This window comes from Rattus norvegicus, chromosome 14 (genome assembly GCF_021556685.1).
Source record: "Rattus norvegicus strain SHRSP/BbbUtx chromosome 14, alternate assembly SHRSP_T2T, whole genome shotgun sequence".
In the NCBI taxonomy this organism is placed as follows: domain Eukaryota; kingdom Metazoa; phylum Chordata; class Mammalia; order Rodentia; family Muridae; genus Rattus; species Rattus norvegicus.
In genome coordinates, this window is record NC_141547.1 from 43,633,150 (window position 1) to 43,649,650 (window position 16,501).

The 16,501-nt window shown below is 44.3% G+C and overlaps 1 protein-coding gene across 3 annotated transcripts in view; it reads right to left on the reverse strand.

Annotated features, from left to right (window-relative positions):
* Nucleotides 1-964: 964 nt before the first annotated feature.
* Fam114a1 (family with sequence similarity 114, member A1) overlaps nucleotides 965-16,501 on the reverse strand; it is a 70,522-nt gene continuing 54,985 nt past the window's right edge. For 2 of the 3 annotated variants that reach the window (XM_087584059.1, XM_087584058.1), the window contains 6 exons: nucleotides 14,308-14,399; nucleotides 12,595-12,756; nucleotides 11,384-11,523; nucleotides 8,412-8,484; nucleotides 4,428-4,481; nucleotides 965-2,557 (listed from right to left, as the gene is read on the reverse strand). In XM_087584059.1, the coding sequence (XP_087440185.1) occupies nucleotides 2,441-2,557; nucleotides 4,428-4,481; nucleotides 8,412-8,484; nucleotides 11,384-11,523; nucleotides 12,595-12,756; nucleotides 14,308-14,399 (638 nt within the window). In that variant the 3' untranslated portion in view covers nucleotides 965-2,440. 3 annotated transcript variants of the gene reach the window in all.

Consider the following 16,501-nt stretch of genomic DNA (forward strand, 5'->3'; position numbering starts at 1 on the left):
AGAGAGAGAGAGAGAGAGAGAGAGAGATCCTAGACAATGGGTCTTAAATGTTTAATTCACAGAGCCTGGATCCCGGAATCCTTTCAGTCCATGTCTTCACTTGGCAACCGTGGATGGTTTTGCATTAAAAGATAAATAAAATGTCAATAATATTGCTTACTTTAAAAATTATGTATTACTTTAATGTTGTTTTAAACTTTGTTTTTATAATGAAAATTTTTGTTGGACACTAAATGGGCATTTAGGCAGCATTAAAGACAGGACTCCAGATAGTCCAGCCTGACCTCAACTCGCTATGTAGCTGAGGATGATCTTGAACTTGTGATCTTCCCACCTTACCTCCCGAGTGCTGGTATTACAGACATACACTGTTCTGAACTTCTCTTTCAGTTATGTGTGTGGTGTGCACACATATTTGTAGAGGCACTTCTCTCTCTCTCTCTCTCTCTCTCTCTCTGTGTGTGTGTGTGTGTGTGTGTGTGTGTGTGTGTGTGTGTCTGAGTTGGCCACAGTGCATCTCCATCTTCCTCTACTGTTCTTGTCATTTTCTTTTGAGGGAGCTCCCCAATTGGTTACCCTGGCTGGCCGGTGAGCCCCAGGGATCCTCCTGTCTCTACCTCCCCCTGCTGGGATTACAGGTGTGCCGCAGACTTTACCTGGACCCTGGGGATCCAAACTCTGGTCACTATGCTTTCTCAACACTTCGCTGGTTGAGCCACCGCCCCAGCACTGATGGCTGAGAGACTAAGTCTGAGAATCTAATGCCGTGGGGGTTTTTCTTTCATAGTTCTAGTTAATGTACAAATCCCTCTGATGCGAAGATTACAAATCTAGATTGTTCCTTCTGCTCTATGTGTAAGCATTATCATGGAGGTGGCTATGACATGGCCAGCCGTTAGTCACCACCACACAACGTCAGAAGCATTCCAGATGCCCAGGAAATGAGGCACCACACCTTCACTTGTTTGTTTGTTTTTTAAGAGAATTTTATTTTTCTAGGTTGCAAATAAATTGTCCTTGTGTTTTTATTTGGTCATTTCAGGAGACACACAGCTGAAAAACAAAACACAGACACACAGAAATGCTACTAAGAGTATGCAAATGTCTACGTGGCCCATAGGGGACAGGGGCAGCTGGCTCTACCACAGGGACAAAGCAAACACAAAGGAGGACGTTCTCCCTTTCCAGACTACAGGCATCATTTGCCCTGGGATGAGCCACTGGGTGGGACTATTTTGGACACTCTGGTAGGAACCGTCATTGATGGTCTCAGACAGAAGCCTGCCAGAGACTCTCAGCCTGTTAGGATGCTGTGTCTCAGGAGAGCCCAGCATCAGTACCACTGCTGCCTGCAAGGCTTTCGAAGCATCTCCCTGGATCAATACCCCACTTGGCCAACTTATAACTTTCCACCTTTTGCCAGCACCGTGCATGTGACCGACCGGGTTAGTGGGCATTTTTGAAATGCAGGGATTTCTACTTGGCTAAAATGCCTTTAGTTTTCTATTGACATGCTCCTCAGCTTTGTAATATACCCTAAACTAAAATGTCTTCAGGCCAGGCAGGTGTAGTTGTGCACACCTTTGATCCTAGTACTTGGGAGGCCGAGGCAGGCAGATCTTCGAGTGTTCCAGGCAGGCCAAGGCTACATAGTGAGATCCCATCTCAAAAATAAATAAACTCCTTTATACCCCCTTTCAAACATATTTTTACTCCAGAGGTAATCTGGTCTTTAAAAAAAAAAGGTCAAAGAGGTTGAAAATTATAATTCATTGAAGGGTTACACATTTCAAACAACTACTCATTTACTTGGTTCTTCAAGCACTTTAAGGTTTAGAGACCATCTTATGTAGTATCTTAAAGTATGCTAATGGTTATTATAAGCCATCTTGAAGAACACATCTCTTTTGGAGTGGTATTATATTCCTTTATGGTAAACACATAGTAAGTGTTCAATAATTCTTGTCACAAAATGAATGACTAAAAAAAGATATTTATGTCCCTTTTTAAACCAAATAAGTAGTGTTATTTTTGTTTACGACATTTGTGCAACAAAATGAAGTTCAGTAGAAGAACTTACTTAAATCCATGTTTTAGAAAAAAATAGGGCACAGAAAGGCAGACATTTCAAAGCCGAACAAAAATCTAGGGTCTCCCTATGGATTTCTAAATATCGTCTGGTTGACCAGGAAAACAGATATATTTGTGAATGAACTGCAAATTAAAGGAAAACTTCAATATAACAAGTACACGTTTAAGTTAACTTAAAGAAAACAATTATTGATAAAACAGTATATGTTAAGAGAAATGCTAACTCTCTGTATTTTCAAAACTGTGCAAAAGTTGCTTGTAGTATCCTCAGATGGGCGGTCTGGCCAGTGACATAGAAGTCCGTTGCCTTTAAATGGTATGTAGTGAAGAGATGTAGCCTGCCACGGAACTAGCTGGAATCTGGCTGGGCTGTAGCTTTTGAACAGCTGGTGTGGATGTGGGAGACCTGCAGTACCGGGAGCAGCAGCTGGAGGGCGTCCTGGACATATGTGGTGCTATTGCAGCCCTGCAAGAAGGAAAAACAGCTGAGGGGATTTTCATAGTTTAGTTTCAATGGTTGTCACCTTGTAACAACCTAAGTAGAGGGAATCAGATCCCATTCAGATGGCCGTGAGTCACTAACTGTTTGCTGGGAATTGAACTCAGGTCCTCTGGAAGAGCAGCCAGTGCTGAGTTCCAACAACATCCTGAAATATATCTTGAAATTCTCAGAATGTCTGCCTCTTGCAGCAAATGCAAACACATGTTTATGGATGGAGTATGCCCAGGTCTTAACTATGTAAATTCACAAAAGGACCTCATTCAAAATGAGTCAAATCATTTCCACGGGCTTTTAAGGGATGTGAGTATGTATACATAGCCGGTATTACCCACCCCTTTCTCAGGTCAGCCCCATGGTCCTGAAATCACAGGGCAGAGGCGGCTAGGGTCTAAACCACAACCGGTTTATAGAACGCTCCACACAGAGGACCCTGGAGAGATAATTTTAAAAAATGACCAACAGATGAAGTTTAGGAAGGGTATCTAGAACATGTAAGTTTCTCTCCTTGGCCAGAGGGTAATTATTGGGTACCATATTTGTGGTGCACAAATATAGTAAATTGATATGCTAATGCACGTGTTTAAACTGGCAGCCAAGACAGAGATCTGGGGTGGGAGACCGAGTATTGAGGCTGAGTCTCACTATATCGCTTGTGTTGGCTTTGAATTCACCATCCTCCTGCCTCAGACCTCTGAGTACTGGGACTGCTGGTATATGGCACCATGCCTGGCTTTCCAGAAGATAGATTTTCTTATACTATATTCTTATACTATATTCTGCCATCCAGGGTTTCTATTAGATGTGTCTGTCCACTGGACTTGTCCCCACAGTTCCTGCCCCTTCTGGTTGACCCCATTGCATGACTGTGTCCTAAGCAATGACACTGGCTGCCAACACTTGGTTAATTTTTGTCCACTGACAGTTCTGCTTAATAGCAAGACACAGTGCCCAGCAGCATTGCCATTGGTTCTCGGGCAGCATTCCTGACGCTACGCACTCTCCAGAGTTTGCTCTGGCCTCTCTGTGAAGATGATGGCACTGCACATTGCCCATGTTCCACGGCTGCTTGGGAGGCCCTGTGGCTACCCCATGTGCAAGAATATGACAGCCTAGTGTCTAGTGGAAGATCCTCCCTAACTCTGCCCACGTGCAGAATACAATGTCCATGCTCTAAAACTAGGAAGGCATCTGGGACTGCTTCTCTCTTACATCCCTGGTTTTTTTTTGTTTGTTTTGTTTTTTTATAGAGCCACAGCAGTGCTTAGGGAGCCTCCCATCTGTGCAGCTGCTGCTACAGAGTCCTGGTGAGTAGGCAGGTCAGGCAGTGAGCCCTCCCTCATAGGGGACTCTACGCTTGTCGCTGAATGAGCAGACGTTCTACATCATTTTTGTTAACCTGAAACAGCCTCAGCTAAAAGTTATCAGGAACGGAGGGAAACGCCTGTTTTTATGAAAATCACCAGTGGGTAATAATCCTCCACTGCAGCCAATAATCACAGTGTCAAACTTGGCAGCGAAAATCTGTGTCTGCTGGGGGAAAATGGTGGCAGGAAATAACATGCAAGCTTAGCATTTCCTTTTATAATCAGGAATTCTCGAAAATTAGGCATCGCTGCTCTATCAGACGCTTTACAGCTGGCTGAGTTACAGAAATGTGCATGTACACACACACACACACACACACACACACACACACACACACACAGACTGTTAGACTGTGAATGATAGGATTTAGAATTCCAATAACACTTCCTGACTGGGAGGAAGACATGAGAAAAAAAGAACTGTAACATTCACTTTGATTCGGAGTACTTTCTCTCTCAGGGCTACTTACCTCTAAAAGCACGCTATCGATCATGGGGTTAAGGACTTCAGCCTTCTTGTTGCTCTGTGAAATTGAACGTATGAAATTGGCGGATTAGGGCCTCGTACTGTAAGGCTTAGCACGTCAAACTCAAGATACCGCTTTGTAGAGGAATGTCTTAGAGAAGGAAGTGCACTCACTGTCCAGCAGGCTTTGCCTTTGTGCCTTCCTGATGCTGTCTCTAATTCTACCAGCAATCCTAGGAGGGGTTTGGTGCTGCAATGAACCTCGCACTGGCCAGATGAGGAAATAGTGATCGGGGAGGTTGAGCAATTCACGTGAGTTCACACTGCTAGGAATGTAAACTCTTTTTAACGGCAGGAAGTTGGTAGCTAATTGGATTCTGTCTCCTACTTGCCCAATTTGCCTGACACCATCCTACACCCAGATCAGCTGGGGTTACAATAGTGAATAGGGTTAATAGTGAATTTGTCATGATCTTATTACTGTGCTTTTAAAAAATAATCTTTTTGGTCTTTGTGTAGTCCAGACTAGCACAAACCCATGATCCTCCTGCCTCCTGCCTCCAGGGACTGAGATTACAGACATGTGCCACACCTCACTGCACATTTCAAATAAGATATCTGTATAGCTTACTGAAATTCTTATTCTTAAGAACTTTATTCTATTTATTTTAAATTAGTTGTATACAATGTCGGTGTGGGGTATGTGCTTGGGAGTCCAGGTGCCCTCAGGGGCCAGAAGAGGGCACTGGAGTCTCTGAACCTGGAATTATAGACAGTCATGATCTTCAATATGTAACATGTGGGTGTTGGGAACTGAACTTGGGCCCTTTGGAAGTAGTACGCGCTTGTAACTACTGAGTCATCTCTCCAGCCCCTGAGACGACTCAGAATTTCCAGTCCTTCACTTAACTATCCATCCTGGTAGTCTAGTCTGTCTGTTCCTTGTTTTCTTGGATCTCTCTCTCCCCCTGTCCCTCCACCTCGCCTGTGAACACAGTTACTGTAGGTTATCTGCCAGAAGAGCAATACGGTGAGAGCATGCTTAAATAGAACTTTCAAATAGGTCTGAAAACCACGAGTGTGTGTATGGCGTGGAGAATGAAGCCCCGTTTTAGGGCTCCAGAAGGGAGAGATAATCGTATTCTTATTTTTATTACTCGGTTGTCAATCAGCAGGCTTCCCTATCTAAAATGCTCAACTGACTCCTACAGGAATGAATCATTAATGGGGCAATCTTAGTCGTCTGGGTTCCCTTCCTGTACCTGGAAGGCAAGCAAACAAAAGCATCTGAATTAAGTATATCTTTCCAGAGAAGACTTCCTTCACTGACATTACTCTTCAGAGACTGATGCCCTTTTGAGGAAAGCACAGTGGAGTCTGGCAGGGGGTGGGGAAGAACCTCTTCAAACACTCAAGTCCACCTTAGTAAGTAACCAGAGAAACCATGATAGAATTTGCTCTCATGTTTATGTGATTATCAATAAACCTCTAAGATACAATCAAAACAAGGGCAGCAAGATGACATCGGTTTTCAGAATCGATGAGATATGTGAGCCATTTAAACGGAGCCTGGAGAGCAATGCATGCTCGTTGGCTTCGAGTTATGAATAATGGCTGCTTTGGAGAGCAGAAACAATGATGGATGTAAATGACTCTTCAGAGCTGCAGAGTGGGACTTTGTGGCATGTGGTGAGCTCCATTTTAGATGTAGCTTTCACCGTCTCCAAATGGACAACATGCATTTGCTGATGTTTGCACTTGAAAATGTCCGTGCTTGTGTTTGGGCACGCATACAATTGTAAGTCCAAGCACATACCCACCTGCCAGAAACTTGGCCCGGCCAATGTAGACCTTGGCTCAGGAAAGATCTTGGCTTGGCCACCCTAGGGCTAATTAACAATGCAAAATCCCTGTCCTCAGCTCACACAGACAGGCTGAATAAGAATCTGCATTTTAACAAGGTCTCAGGTGGTTGCCAGGCATGCTTTGGGAAGCACTATGCTAGAGTCTGATGTAGTGTAAGGAGGAGAAAACAGTGTCCCTTATACCACTGACTCCGGGAGAAAAACCCACCCCACACAATTCATATGAAACCCCACAGACAATGCGGGGACACTAAACAGTTGATTATCTGTCTAACACCTGACAGGTGGGGAGCTAGGTCAATGGAGAGGCCTGGGTGTATCAGCTCCTCTCTTTGGAACTTGGGGTCCTCAGCTAGTGAACTGCAGAAAGTGGGGAGACGCAGCAGAAGAATTTGGAAGCTGAATTGATGAGGAAAGCCCTCACATTGTTTTGGGAACCCACCATTCCCACCATAGCCTGTCATCAGGTAACTTGGAGTAGAGGGCTGTGCTTCCGTATCGACATCCCAATGACTCTATCAATGGCTTCTATCTCCCCATCACTCTGCTTACAGATGACGACACAGCATTGCTGAAAACCTAAATCAGGTTAAGCCCAAGACAGAATGAGCAAGCCAGACTTCTTGACAGCAGAATGGTTTGGTGGCCTGTATTAACTCACCCTTTATCCAAAGAGTCCTAAGTGAAAATACGGGGGACAGAGATCCCATTTCTTTTAAGAACTGCTCTTTGCCTAGAGTGCAGTTACAACCCAGCAGCTACGCAGATCTACATGGTGATCTTGCCCCCAACCTCAGCTGAGTGACACCAACATGGCCATCTGACCCTCTGACCCATGTTGGTGGTTTTCTGAAGCTTCTGACTCAGAAAAAGGAATGTGAAAGACGAGACAGATTGTAGTGATGTTTCAGAGTGGGAGTGAGCTCTGTCGCTGGGTCTCCAAAGCTGTTCACAATCTTCCACCAATTTCCATAAAGCTCCCCTTTATCTGAGCCATTTGTAGCCCACCCCCAGAGGCCTAAGAGAGAGAGCATAGCCCTGGTTTCAGACTTCCAGTCATTCCTATAATGCTGTACATTGCAATTGTAAATACCTTGACTAAAGCCTGTTTCCTGTGTCTCTGGGAAAGAGAGTCAGACCTTGCATCTAGGGACTTTAAAAGTAGGAAGATAAAAGTGAAGTGTTTCCCACTTGCTTCTCCTGCCCTACTCAGGAGGGGCTTTATAATATGACTGATTTCTTCTCCCCCCATGTATGTGTGTGTATTATGGGAGATCACACATGTTTACATGCATGTGCGGAGGGCATGTGTGTGCACACGTGTATGGAGGCAGAGGTTGATGCCTGGTGTCTTCTTTAATCACACTCTTCTTTATTTACCGAAACAAGGTCTCTTGCTGAACCTGGGGCTAGCCCATTGGGCTAATCTAGCTAGCCATCTTGCCCTGGGGGGAGCCCCTAGTCTCCCTCCAGAGCACTGAGATTGCAGGCATATTCTGGGGATCTGAACTCAGATTCTCACATTTGCACAAGAAATCCTTCATCTGCTAAGCCTTGTCCCCAGCTCACAAGGGCTGAGACAGAAAAGGGCACAACCTAGATATGTAATCAGAAGCCACACATAGAAATATATGCAATGCTTCACAGCTATTATCTTAAGAACAGAAACACTTAGATGTTAATTGACAACACTCTTTTTTTCCATTTGAAAGTCTTATATGTGGCTTATCAGACTGAGGGCAATACTGAATGATAATATTTAAAGTTAATTATTTTAATAAGATTCTTGAGTGATATAATAATGGATAATAAGCAATGGAAAGGAACCTTCATTTGACATCCTTCCTTTTGATATATGAATAAAGTGAGGTCCATGGAGACCTGACTGCTCACCAAACAGTCCAGACATCTGAGCCAGCAAACTGGAGTCCACAGCCCAAGCAGAGGCGAGCTCGAGGCTAGTGGTGTTTAGAGAGGGGACCTCAGCCTGATTTTAGAAAATGGCATGACGGCACAGCTGTAATTATGGAGTTGTGCCAAAAGGTACTAAATCCCTGACTTCTCCTTACAGCCCCACTTCCCTCAACAATGTAAGAAAATGATGGTCCAAATTGGATTCTTACCCCAACAGTGGTTAAAACATTTGTAAATTTCTTCGATAGGGAGGCTACTTCATTGCACATTGCTGTGGTTAATCTGAAATCAGAAGAAAAAAAAAAAGAGGTTGTGGGGGAGTTTCTGTAAAGCAACGTAAAGGTCATGGCAGTGACATGAACGGCAATATGACGTCAAAAGGACAGTGCCCAAGTTTGAGGTCGCTCTACAGAAATGTGCACCCTCTATTTCTTCCTCAACAGTCACCCATGGTTCACAGTCATCTTTCCGTATTTAAATAAGGAACAATCCTCTAATTAATTTGCCCTCCTTTTAGAATCGAAGCCATGTGCAGGGAAACATCAGGCTCGAGCATCTTTTTCATTTCACAGGAGTGGAAACTCAGGGTGGGTGGCTTTTCTCCAGTGTTTGGGTCATTTTAAAATAATGAACGTTCACTGAGGCACTCATTCACATGTCATCTAATGACTAAACGGAACCTGCCAAGTAACCTGCATGGGGCGTAGTGGTGAGTGTAGAAAAAGGATTAAAACGCAAATGCAGGCATTCAGCCATGCGCATGCGCGCATGCTAACGCGCGCGCACGTGTGCGCGCGCACACACACACACACACACACACACGCACCCCTGTTGGTGTTAGGTAACAACCCAGGGTGTTGGGCATGCTTGGCAGCACCCAACTCCTTTTCCCTTTAGGTAGTGTGTCACTATGTGTCCCTGTCTGGCCTGCCTTGACTTACAGAGATCCTCCTGCCTCAGCCTACAGAGAGCTGAGACTATAGACACGCTCTAGCACACCCAGTTCTCTTTGTATCCTGAATGCGTTATTCCTATTTGTTTCAAGATAACAATCCCTAGAAAACGTCCTTACAACATGTCAAAATTCAAACTTTTCTTTGGCCGTTCACTTTTAAGTCTTTACTCCAATAAAGCAAGAAAGACAAAAATTAATCAGAATGTTTAGACACCACAGATGACCAAAACTGAAAACAATATGATCACCAAACAATGTATATTCTGCCTGATTTTCTCCTAACAATTACAGTGTGCAATTTATAGTAAACAAAATGCTATTAGAAAAACAAAAGTTCCGGATTAAGACTATTGCATGTTAGGAGATCTACTGAGGGCAAAGAAGGTGGTTTGTTTTGTTTCTTGATAGAGACTCTATCTAACCTATATATTCTTTTCTTGTGTGTGTGCATAGGTATTTACATATGCATATGCTACATGGTGGGGGAGGAGGTAGGGACCTTCTCTTTCCACCTCCCCAGCTCTGAGATTACAGGTGCCCGCAGCCCCATCTGGTTTTTTCTGTATGGTTGATGTAGACTGAAGGCTCAGGTGAACACGGCAAGTACTTCCCTGAATCAGTCATCTCCTCAGCCCTCCCCTCCTGTATGATGCTGGGGAGTAGACCTAGGGCCTCCATGTGCTAGTAGGCTTGCCACTGAACCACACCCCTGGGCCTAAGTATTAGGTATGATGAACCGCATGGAGGCGTCCATCCATCTGAAATTTGACTGAAGAAATCATTGTGGGTGAGGCCAGAAGACAGCAGAGAACTATGCTGTGTGCTCTTGGGCAGGTGGTGGGAGGGCACTCACTGAACGGACTGACCCTCTAGGGGTCAGCGCAGCTGGATAAAGTTGGAATGAACAAGGGAATTGGGAAAGGTGCTAAGAGCAATGTCTCAGGATTCATGCCCTGGGACTTCTGACTCTCAGCTCTCTTCCTTCAGATCCGTACAGAGACAAGGCAGTAGCTAGACACTGTCCTCAGCAATTTAAAATCTTTCTCTTTTCCTTCCATATGTGTTAAAAAGAAAATACACTATTTCTCTAGAATATCACATAATGTGTAGTTTATTTCTAAATACATAATTTGCCTTGTCGGATGTAGTAAAATTAGTGAGCTGGCGAAACGCATGTGGATAATGAGTGAGGGGGATGTGTGTGTGTGTGTGTGTGTGTGTGTGTGTGTGTGTGTGTATGTGTGTGTGTATGTGTGTGTATGTGTATGTGTGTGTGTATATGTGTGTATGTGTGTATGTGTATGTGTGTATGTGTATGTGTGTATGTGTGTATGTGTATGTGTATATGTGTGTATGTGTGTGTATGTGTATGTGTGTATGTGTATGTGTGTATGTGTGTATGTGTATGTGTATATATGTGTGTGTATGTGTGTGTATGTGTGTGTGTGTATGTGTGTGTGTGTGTGTGCCTTTCTTGGGGGTTACTTTGGATCCCTTGTTTTAATAATAACAAAGGGGTATTTGGACAGTTGCTGAAATTTCACATCATATAATTATATACATAAAAGTTAATGACATGTTTTTAGCACTATTTTCTATTTTCAAAAAAGATTCCACTCCAACTGTTTTCATATATATATATATATTGCATATTTATGTTTACATAATACTAGATAAATTAATAACAACAACAACTGCTTATTGAAGAACATGAACTTCAGTGTGCGGCTCAGGAATGCAGCCTGCAGCGAACTGTCTTGCATTAGAGGCTAGCACGCCCAGAGAACAGAGCAGGCAGGGCAGGTAAAGTTGCTGAAAAGGGTGGTGGGTGTCTTCAGGGAACTGAGAAGTTATATTAGGGTGTCCTTTCTCTGTTGGTATGGTATGAATATATAATTACTCTCAATGTTCTGTGCTTAGAAGAATTTGATCTATTAAAATAAACATGTATTAGTGTGTTTCCTTTTAAATCTCAAAACAACTATGTATTATTATTATTATCATTATTATTATTATTGCTGTATAATGTATTCGTAAGGGAGTCTTTATTCCTTAAAACAAACCATAACAACAGTCAACATGAAAACCTAATCTTCAGGTGTTTAGGGTATGTGCATATGTGTATTTGAATGGCACACACACATATGCACACATGTCTACAAGCACACACATGTCCACACATGCACACACGCAATTTAAAAAGTAAGAATTAAAAGTTGCATTAACCTTATCAGAACTTTTGCTTGGTCTTGAGCTGGTTTTTCCTCTTCTTGTCCATGGAGAATTAACTCTGCAACTTTATGCAGTTGCTCGATGCAGCGTGCAGTGACCTCAGCCAGACTTTCAATGGATAACATGTACACCTCCTGAAATGAATGCACACAAGAGAATTACTCACTAAGCAGCCTCTTTTCAAAAAAAATCCCTGTCACATTCAAATCTGGACAGGATTTGAAGCACATACTGTATCGCTGAGCCATACCCCAGCACCTAGATGATGTAATCCAGTATCCCTATAAAATTCAAAGGTGGGGGTGGCTTAGTCAGTAAAGTGCTTTGGCACAAGCGTGAGGCCCTGAGTGTGGACCCTCAGCACCTACATCAGTGCTGTACAGCTTGAACCCCAGGACAGGAGGATGGAGATGAGCTGATGCCTGGGGCTCACTGGCCATAGCCAATGCTATGTGAGCTCCAGGTTTAATGTGAGAAGATGCCTCAAAAAATAAGGTGGAAAATGACTGAAGAGGGTAAGAAAAGACAGCCTCTGGTCTCCACACAAACACAAACCATGCGGACAAAGTGTGTGTGTGTGTGTGTGTGTGTGTGTGTGTGTGTGTGTGTGTGTGTGTGTGTACAGCATTGTCACTAAATGACAATGCTGCTAGGTCCCCAGGGATAAGACAAAGCTATTCACATTTGTGTCTTCAGCAGTCAGAATGGTGCTTGCCACAGAATAGGTAGGTTATGGTAAGTGGGGTACGTGGAAGGGAAGATACCCAAAGGCACTCCAGTGGACATTTTTCCTTGGAGTTCTCTACCTTGTCGCTTTAAAATTGGAGCTCAGCATAAGGAACAATTATTGAAGATGACTTTTGGAGCACAGGCAGGACATAAAGTATATGCATATGAGTGTAGGGAACTGCAGGAAAGAAGCCTCGGCAATGAAAGAGGGCTTCAATCGCCTCATTAGCGAGGGAGCATAAAGACGATTTATAGTAACACATTTGCATAAAGATAAATCAATTATGTTCCGGAAGATCTTTCTGCTTTTAAATTATAAAATTATGGGGGGGGGAGCTACAAAATCTACGCTGGGATAGAAAGCTGGATTGTCTGTTGCAGTCTTACGAGAATGTAGGACGTGGTGTAAATAGAAAATGGCTCTCCTCACTTATAGAATTATCATAGGTAACTATGGCCGATGCAGGTAGATTTACCTCTACAGTCTTAGCTCCTTTGCCCCCTGCCTTGTCTTCTTCAGGTTCCTCAGCTTTCTCTTCCTTTCCTTCTTTCTTCTCTTCCTCCTCAGACCCTTTGGTCACATCTATTGACACCACGCTTTGATCCTCTTCAACCCAGTCATGAGCTTTCTTCATGGCCTGCAATGGCCCCAACCAAACAATACATTTACCATGGGAATTTGAAAACCAAGTCCTCTCAACCTGGACCCTCCAGGGCAGATGTGTGGGGCCACTCCTTAAGCCCCGTAGATAGCAACCTCGTTGCTCATAATATAAACTAGGAAACAAGAATGGGGTGGAAAGTAGCCAGATCCCATCGGAGGGCCTAAGAATTTCTAAAAGGGTATTTTAAAATGATATTCAGATGAGAAACATGACAGATGCTGCAAAATCTACAGTGTATATTTTTCATGTTTCAAGGCTGGTGATAAAGAAATGAACTGTGCTCTTTCTTGTACAGGCTAGAAATCAGTAAAGGGTCATGGCTGAAGCCAGTTTCCTCATGTGGCGGTTTTCCTAAAGTCCTCATCATCTCAGGAACCAGTAACGTAGCGATGGAAAGAAGATTGACAGCTCTGTTCCTTCTGATTCATGGCAGCTCCTCCAACCTCTAGGGATGCCAGGAGAGCAACACAGGTAACCCATGACCTACAAAATCGCGGCTAATTGGAAACTGCCGGGATCACCTTCCCCAATCTGGTCTGTCCTTCCTGAATTCGGAGACAGACTTCTCTAGAGCTCATCGGATCCTTTGAGATGTCGCTCATCTTATGCTAAACGCTAAGTTAGCTTAAAGCCCATGTCAAAGTTTAACGTGTCAGAATGTTAGGAGATAATTTAGGAGCTAGCAGATTAGGGGAGAGACACCCTAAAAAGTCCTCTTTTAGGAATAAAGGCTGCCTGTGCAACTAAGAAGTTCCCTCTTTCCCCTCCAAGCAGTGGCTGTAAAGAGATGAAAGAGATAATTTCCCAGCTGACCCGCCAGATGGCCGACCCCTAACAGAGAGAAAGAAATTCCTCATCTCCCCACCTCTATATCTCATTCTGCCCCTTCTTCACCCATTATAACCGGTGCGCGCCTGTGCAAACCACTACTAGGTAAGGGAAGAGATAAGAGGTAAGGGAGAAAAAAATATTCCATAGCTTTGAATAATTAATGACCAGCATCTCCTCAAATCCTACAGTAAGACCTGGTAGTCACTTGCAAAATGCACTGTGGTGTTAGGGGAATCTGGAACGCCAAAGCTGGACAGCCCCAAGATGTGTCGGAGCAGTGGCAGCCCAGGCAGGAGGAGAGGGAGTAACCCTCCCATCGATCTAAAGCCGGCATGTCTCTTTAAAAAAGCAAGGTTGGGAGCGGAGTCTAGAAAGCCCTGTGACGATCCCCCACCCCACTCTGGTAATCATCCTCTGACAGAACATTCTATTTCACTGTGAAAGGGCAAGTGACCTTTTCAAGGTCACTAGATAATTACCCGTAAATTACAGAATGGAGGTCTCAGCAGCCTCGCACCCACCACGGTGCCTCCACAGATACTAATTACTGACCTCAGACTCCCCTCCCACTGCTATGTCGTGGGACGTGAGGGGGGGTGTTTTCCCATTTCTTGCAATCTGAGGAGTCTTACCACCAAAACCCTCTTTCCCCAGACCCTTTTAAAACCAAAGACAGAACAGGTTGGTTCCAACCTTATTGAGTTTGTCAGGTGTGGCGGCGACATGTAATTCAAACAGGAGCTCTGTAAGCATCCTAGCAAATTCTTCCCCGCTTTCTTCTAGGCCTAGGAACAGAACGAGACAGCAGTAAGACGCGTGATTCATTTATTTTTCATCCTTCAGAATGTGGCAGCGCCCCTGACTTTGCAGCAGGCACTCAGGGTAGACTAAGGAGAGGCTTTGGCAGGGTGCCCTGAGGCTGCCTGGGAAGACAGATGTCATGGCTTCCCTTGGTGAGCACGGCAGGGAAGCAGCAGGCTGGAGAGGGCTGCCACAGCCTAGCTGCAGGCCTCTGGCACTAGGGCACCCCTGAGCTGGCTTAGAGGCAACAGTGGGTAGGGAGAGACCTTGTGTGTTTTGCCACAATGGTGGCAGCCCATTGCCGAGAATATGAATGACCTGCGTCAGGCCTCTGGTGCCTGGTGCTCAGAGAGTGGTTATGCTTCCTATAGCAACTTTGCCGATGCCCTGGGTGCGGTGCTGAGGAAGGAGCGTGGGGCTGAGTGAGCAGAATTCTCGTGGGGTGTGTACTCTGATGTCATACCATCTCTCTGGAGAAATTCCCCAAGGTTCTCTGGAATTCCTGGGTGGTACTATAATACTTTTTAATGATCTATTTTCTCAGGCGGGAAGCTATCTAAGGACAGAGATGAGTTTAACTCATTCCCAATATGATGTCTGGACCATAATAGGTGCTAAAGAAAATATTATTTGAATTGATAATCTATTAAGGTATCTTATATATGTAACACAGTAATGATATTATATTGGTTATATAGTATATATACATCATAAAATAATAAATATCCTTGACTGGTCAGTGGTGACACAGGCCTTTAATCGTAGCATTCAGGAGGCAGAGACAGGTGGGTTTCTGTGAGTTCAAGGCCAGCCTGGTCTACAGAGTGAGTTCCAGGACAGCCAGGGATACACAGAAAAACCCTGTCTCAAAAAAACAAAACAAAACAAAAAATCAAACAAACCAAAAACCAAAAAACAAAGCAATCAAACCAACCAACTAACCGGAAATACTCCTGGTAGACAACAGAGGTTAGGAAAAGCTACAGGCTCACTTTTCTTGTCTGTAACTTAAGGCAATGGCATCTTAAAGTTTCTGGTTGGTGCTGAAGTATTGATTCCATAATGGGTTTATGAGCCTCCCCGAGGGAGACCATCATTAATCTGCCCAATTGCATGTGTACAAAACCCTCTGTGAAGAAGCTCCCTGGGCTTATGACAGAGCCCAGGTATACTCTGGGTAAGGCTAGGCACGTGGAAAATAGTGTACCTAACACTTGCATGGATATGACAGTTTCAGTTTTATAGAAACTTGGTTAATGGGCAGCTCCTAAAGACAGTTAGGGTGGCCCGCGAGTGTGTGGCAAATCTTCACCCTTGTGTATATTCTCACAGGGAGGCAGGCTAATAAACAAACAGGTAAACAAAGCATTTCTGTCAAGTGATGGGATTTATGGAGAAGTAAGAACCTGGGAGAAGGCTAGGGGTAGCTAGAACTTAGAAATCTCACTATAACCTTTTTCATCTTTATTAATTTTATTCGTGCTTGATTACACATATGTATGTGTACAAAGGGTGTGCCTGGCACCCACCGAGGCCAGTGGAGGATAGAAGAGGATGTTGGATGGATGTCTGTGAGTCAGTCCAGTTGGTGCTGGGAACTGAACCCAGGCCCTCTGCAAGAGCAGCGAGTTTAGGAATTTTATGTAAAAGGTGCTAATTTCGTGTTTCCCTAAATTCGTATGTTGACACCTAATCACTAGGCTGAGAGTATTCAGAGCGGGGGCTTTGGGTCATGAGTAAGGCATTCACATGGATAGATTGTAAAGAGTCCCCAGAGAACTGGCTGGCCACCACTCCCACGAGAGGACGTGGCTAGAGGATGCTGACTGTGACCCAGAGATGGGCCTTCGCTAGACACCAGATCTGCCTGGACTTTGATCTCACGCTTCCTTATGAACTGTGAGGAATGAGTTCCTGTAGTCTGTAGGTAGACTGTGATGTTTGTTATAGCAGCCTGAACAGGTCAGGGTTAGGGGGAAGCTATGAGGAATGGATGCGCCTTTAAAAGCCGGAGCCTCCGGAGCCTCCGGAGCCTCCGTGTTCTCATTTAGTGTCAATTCCCACCCAACACGTTTACAATCTTTGT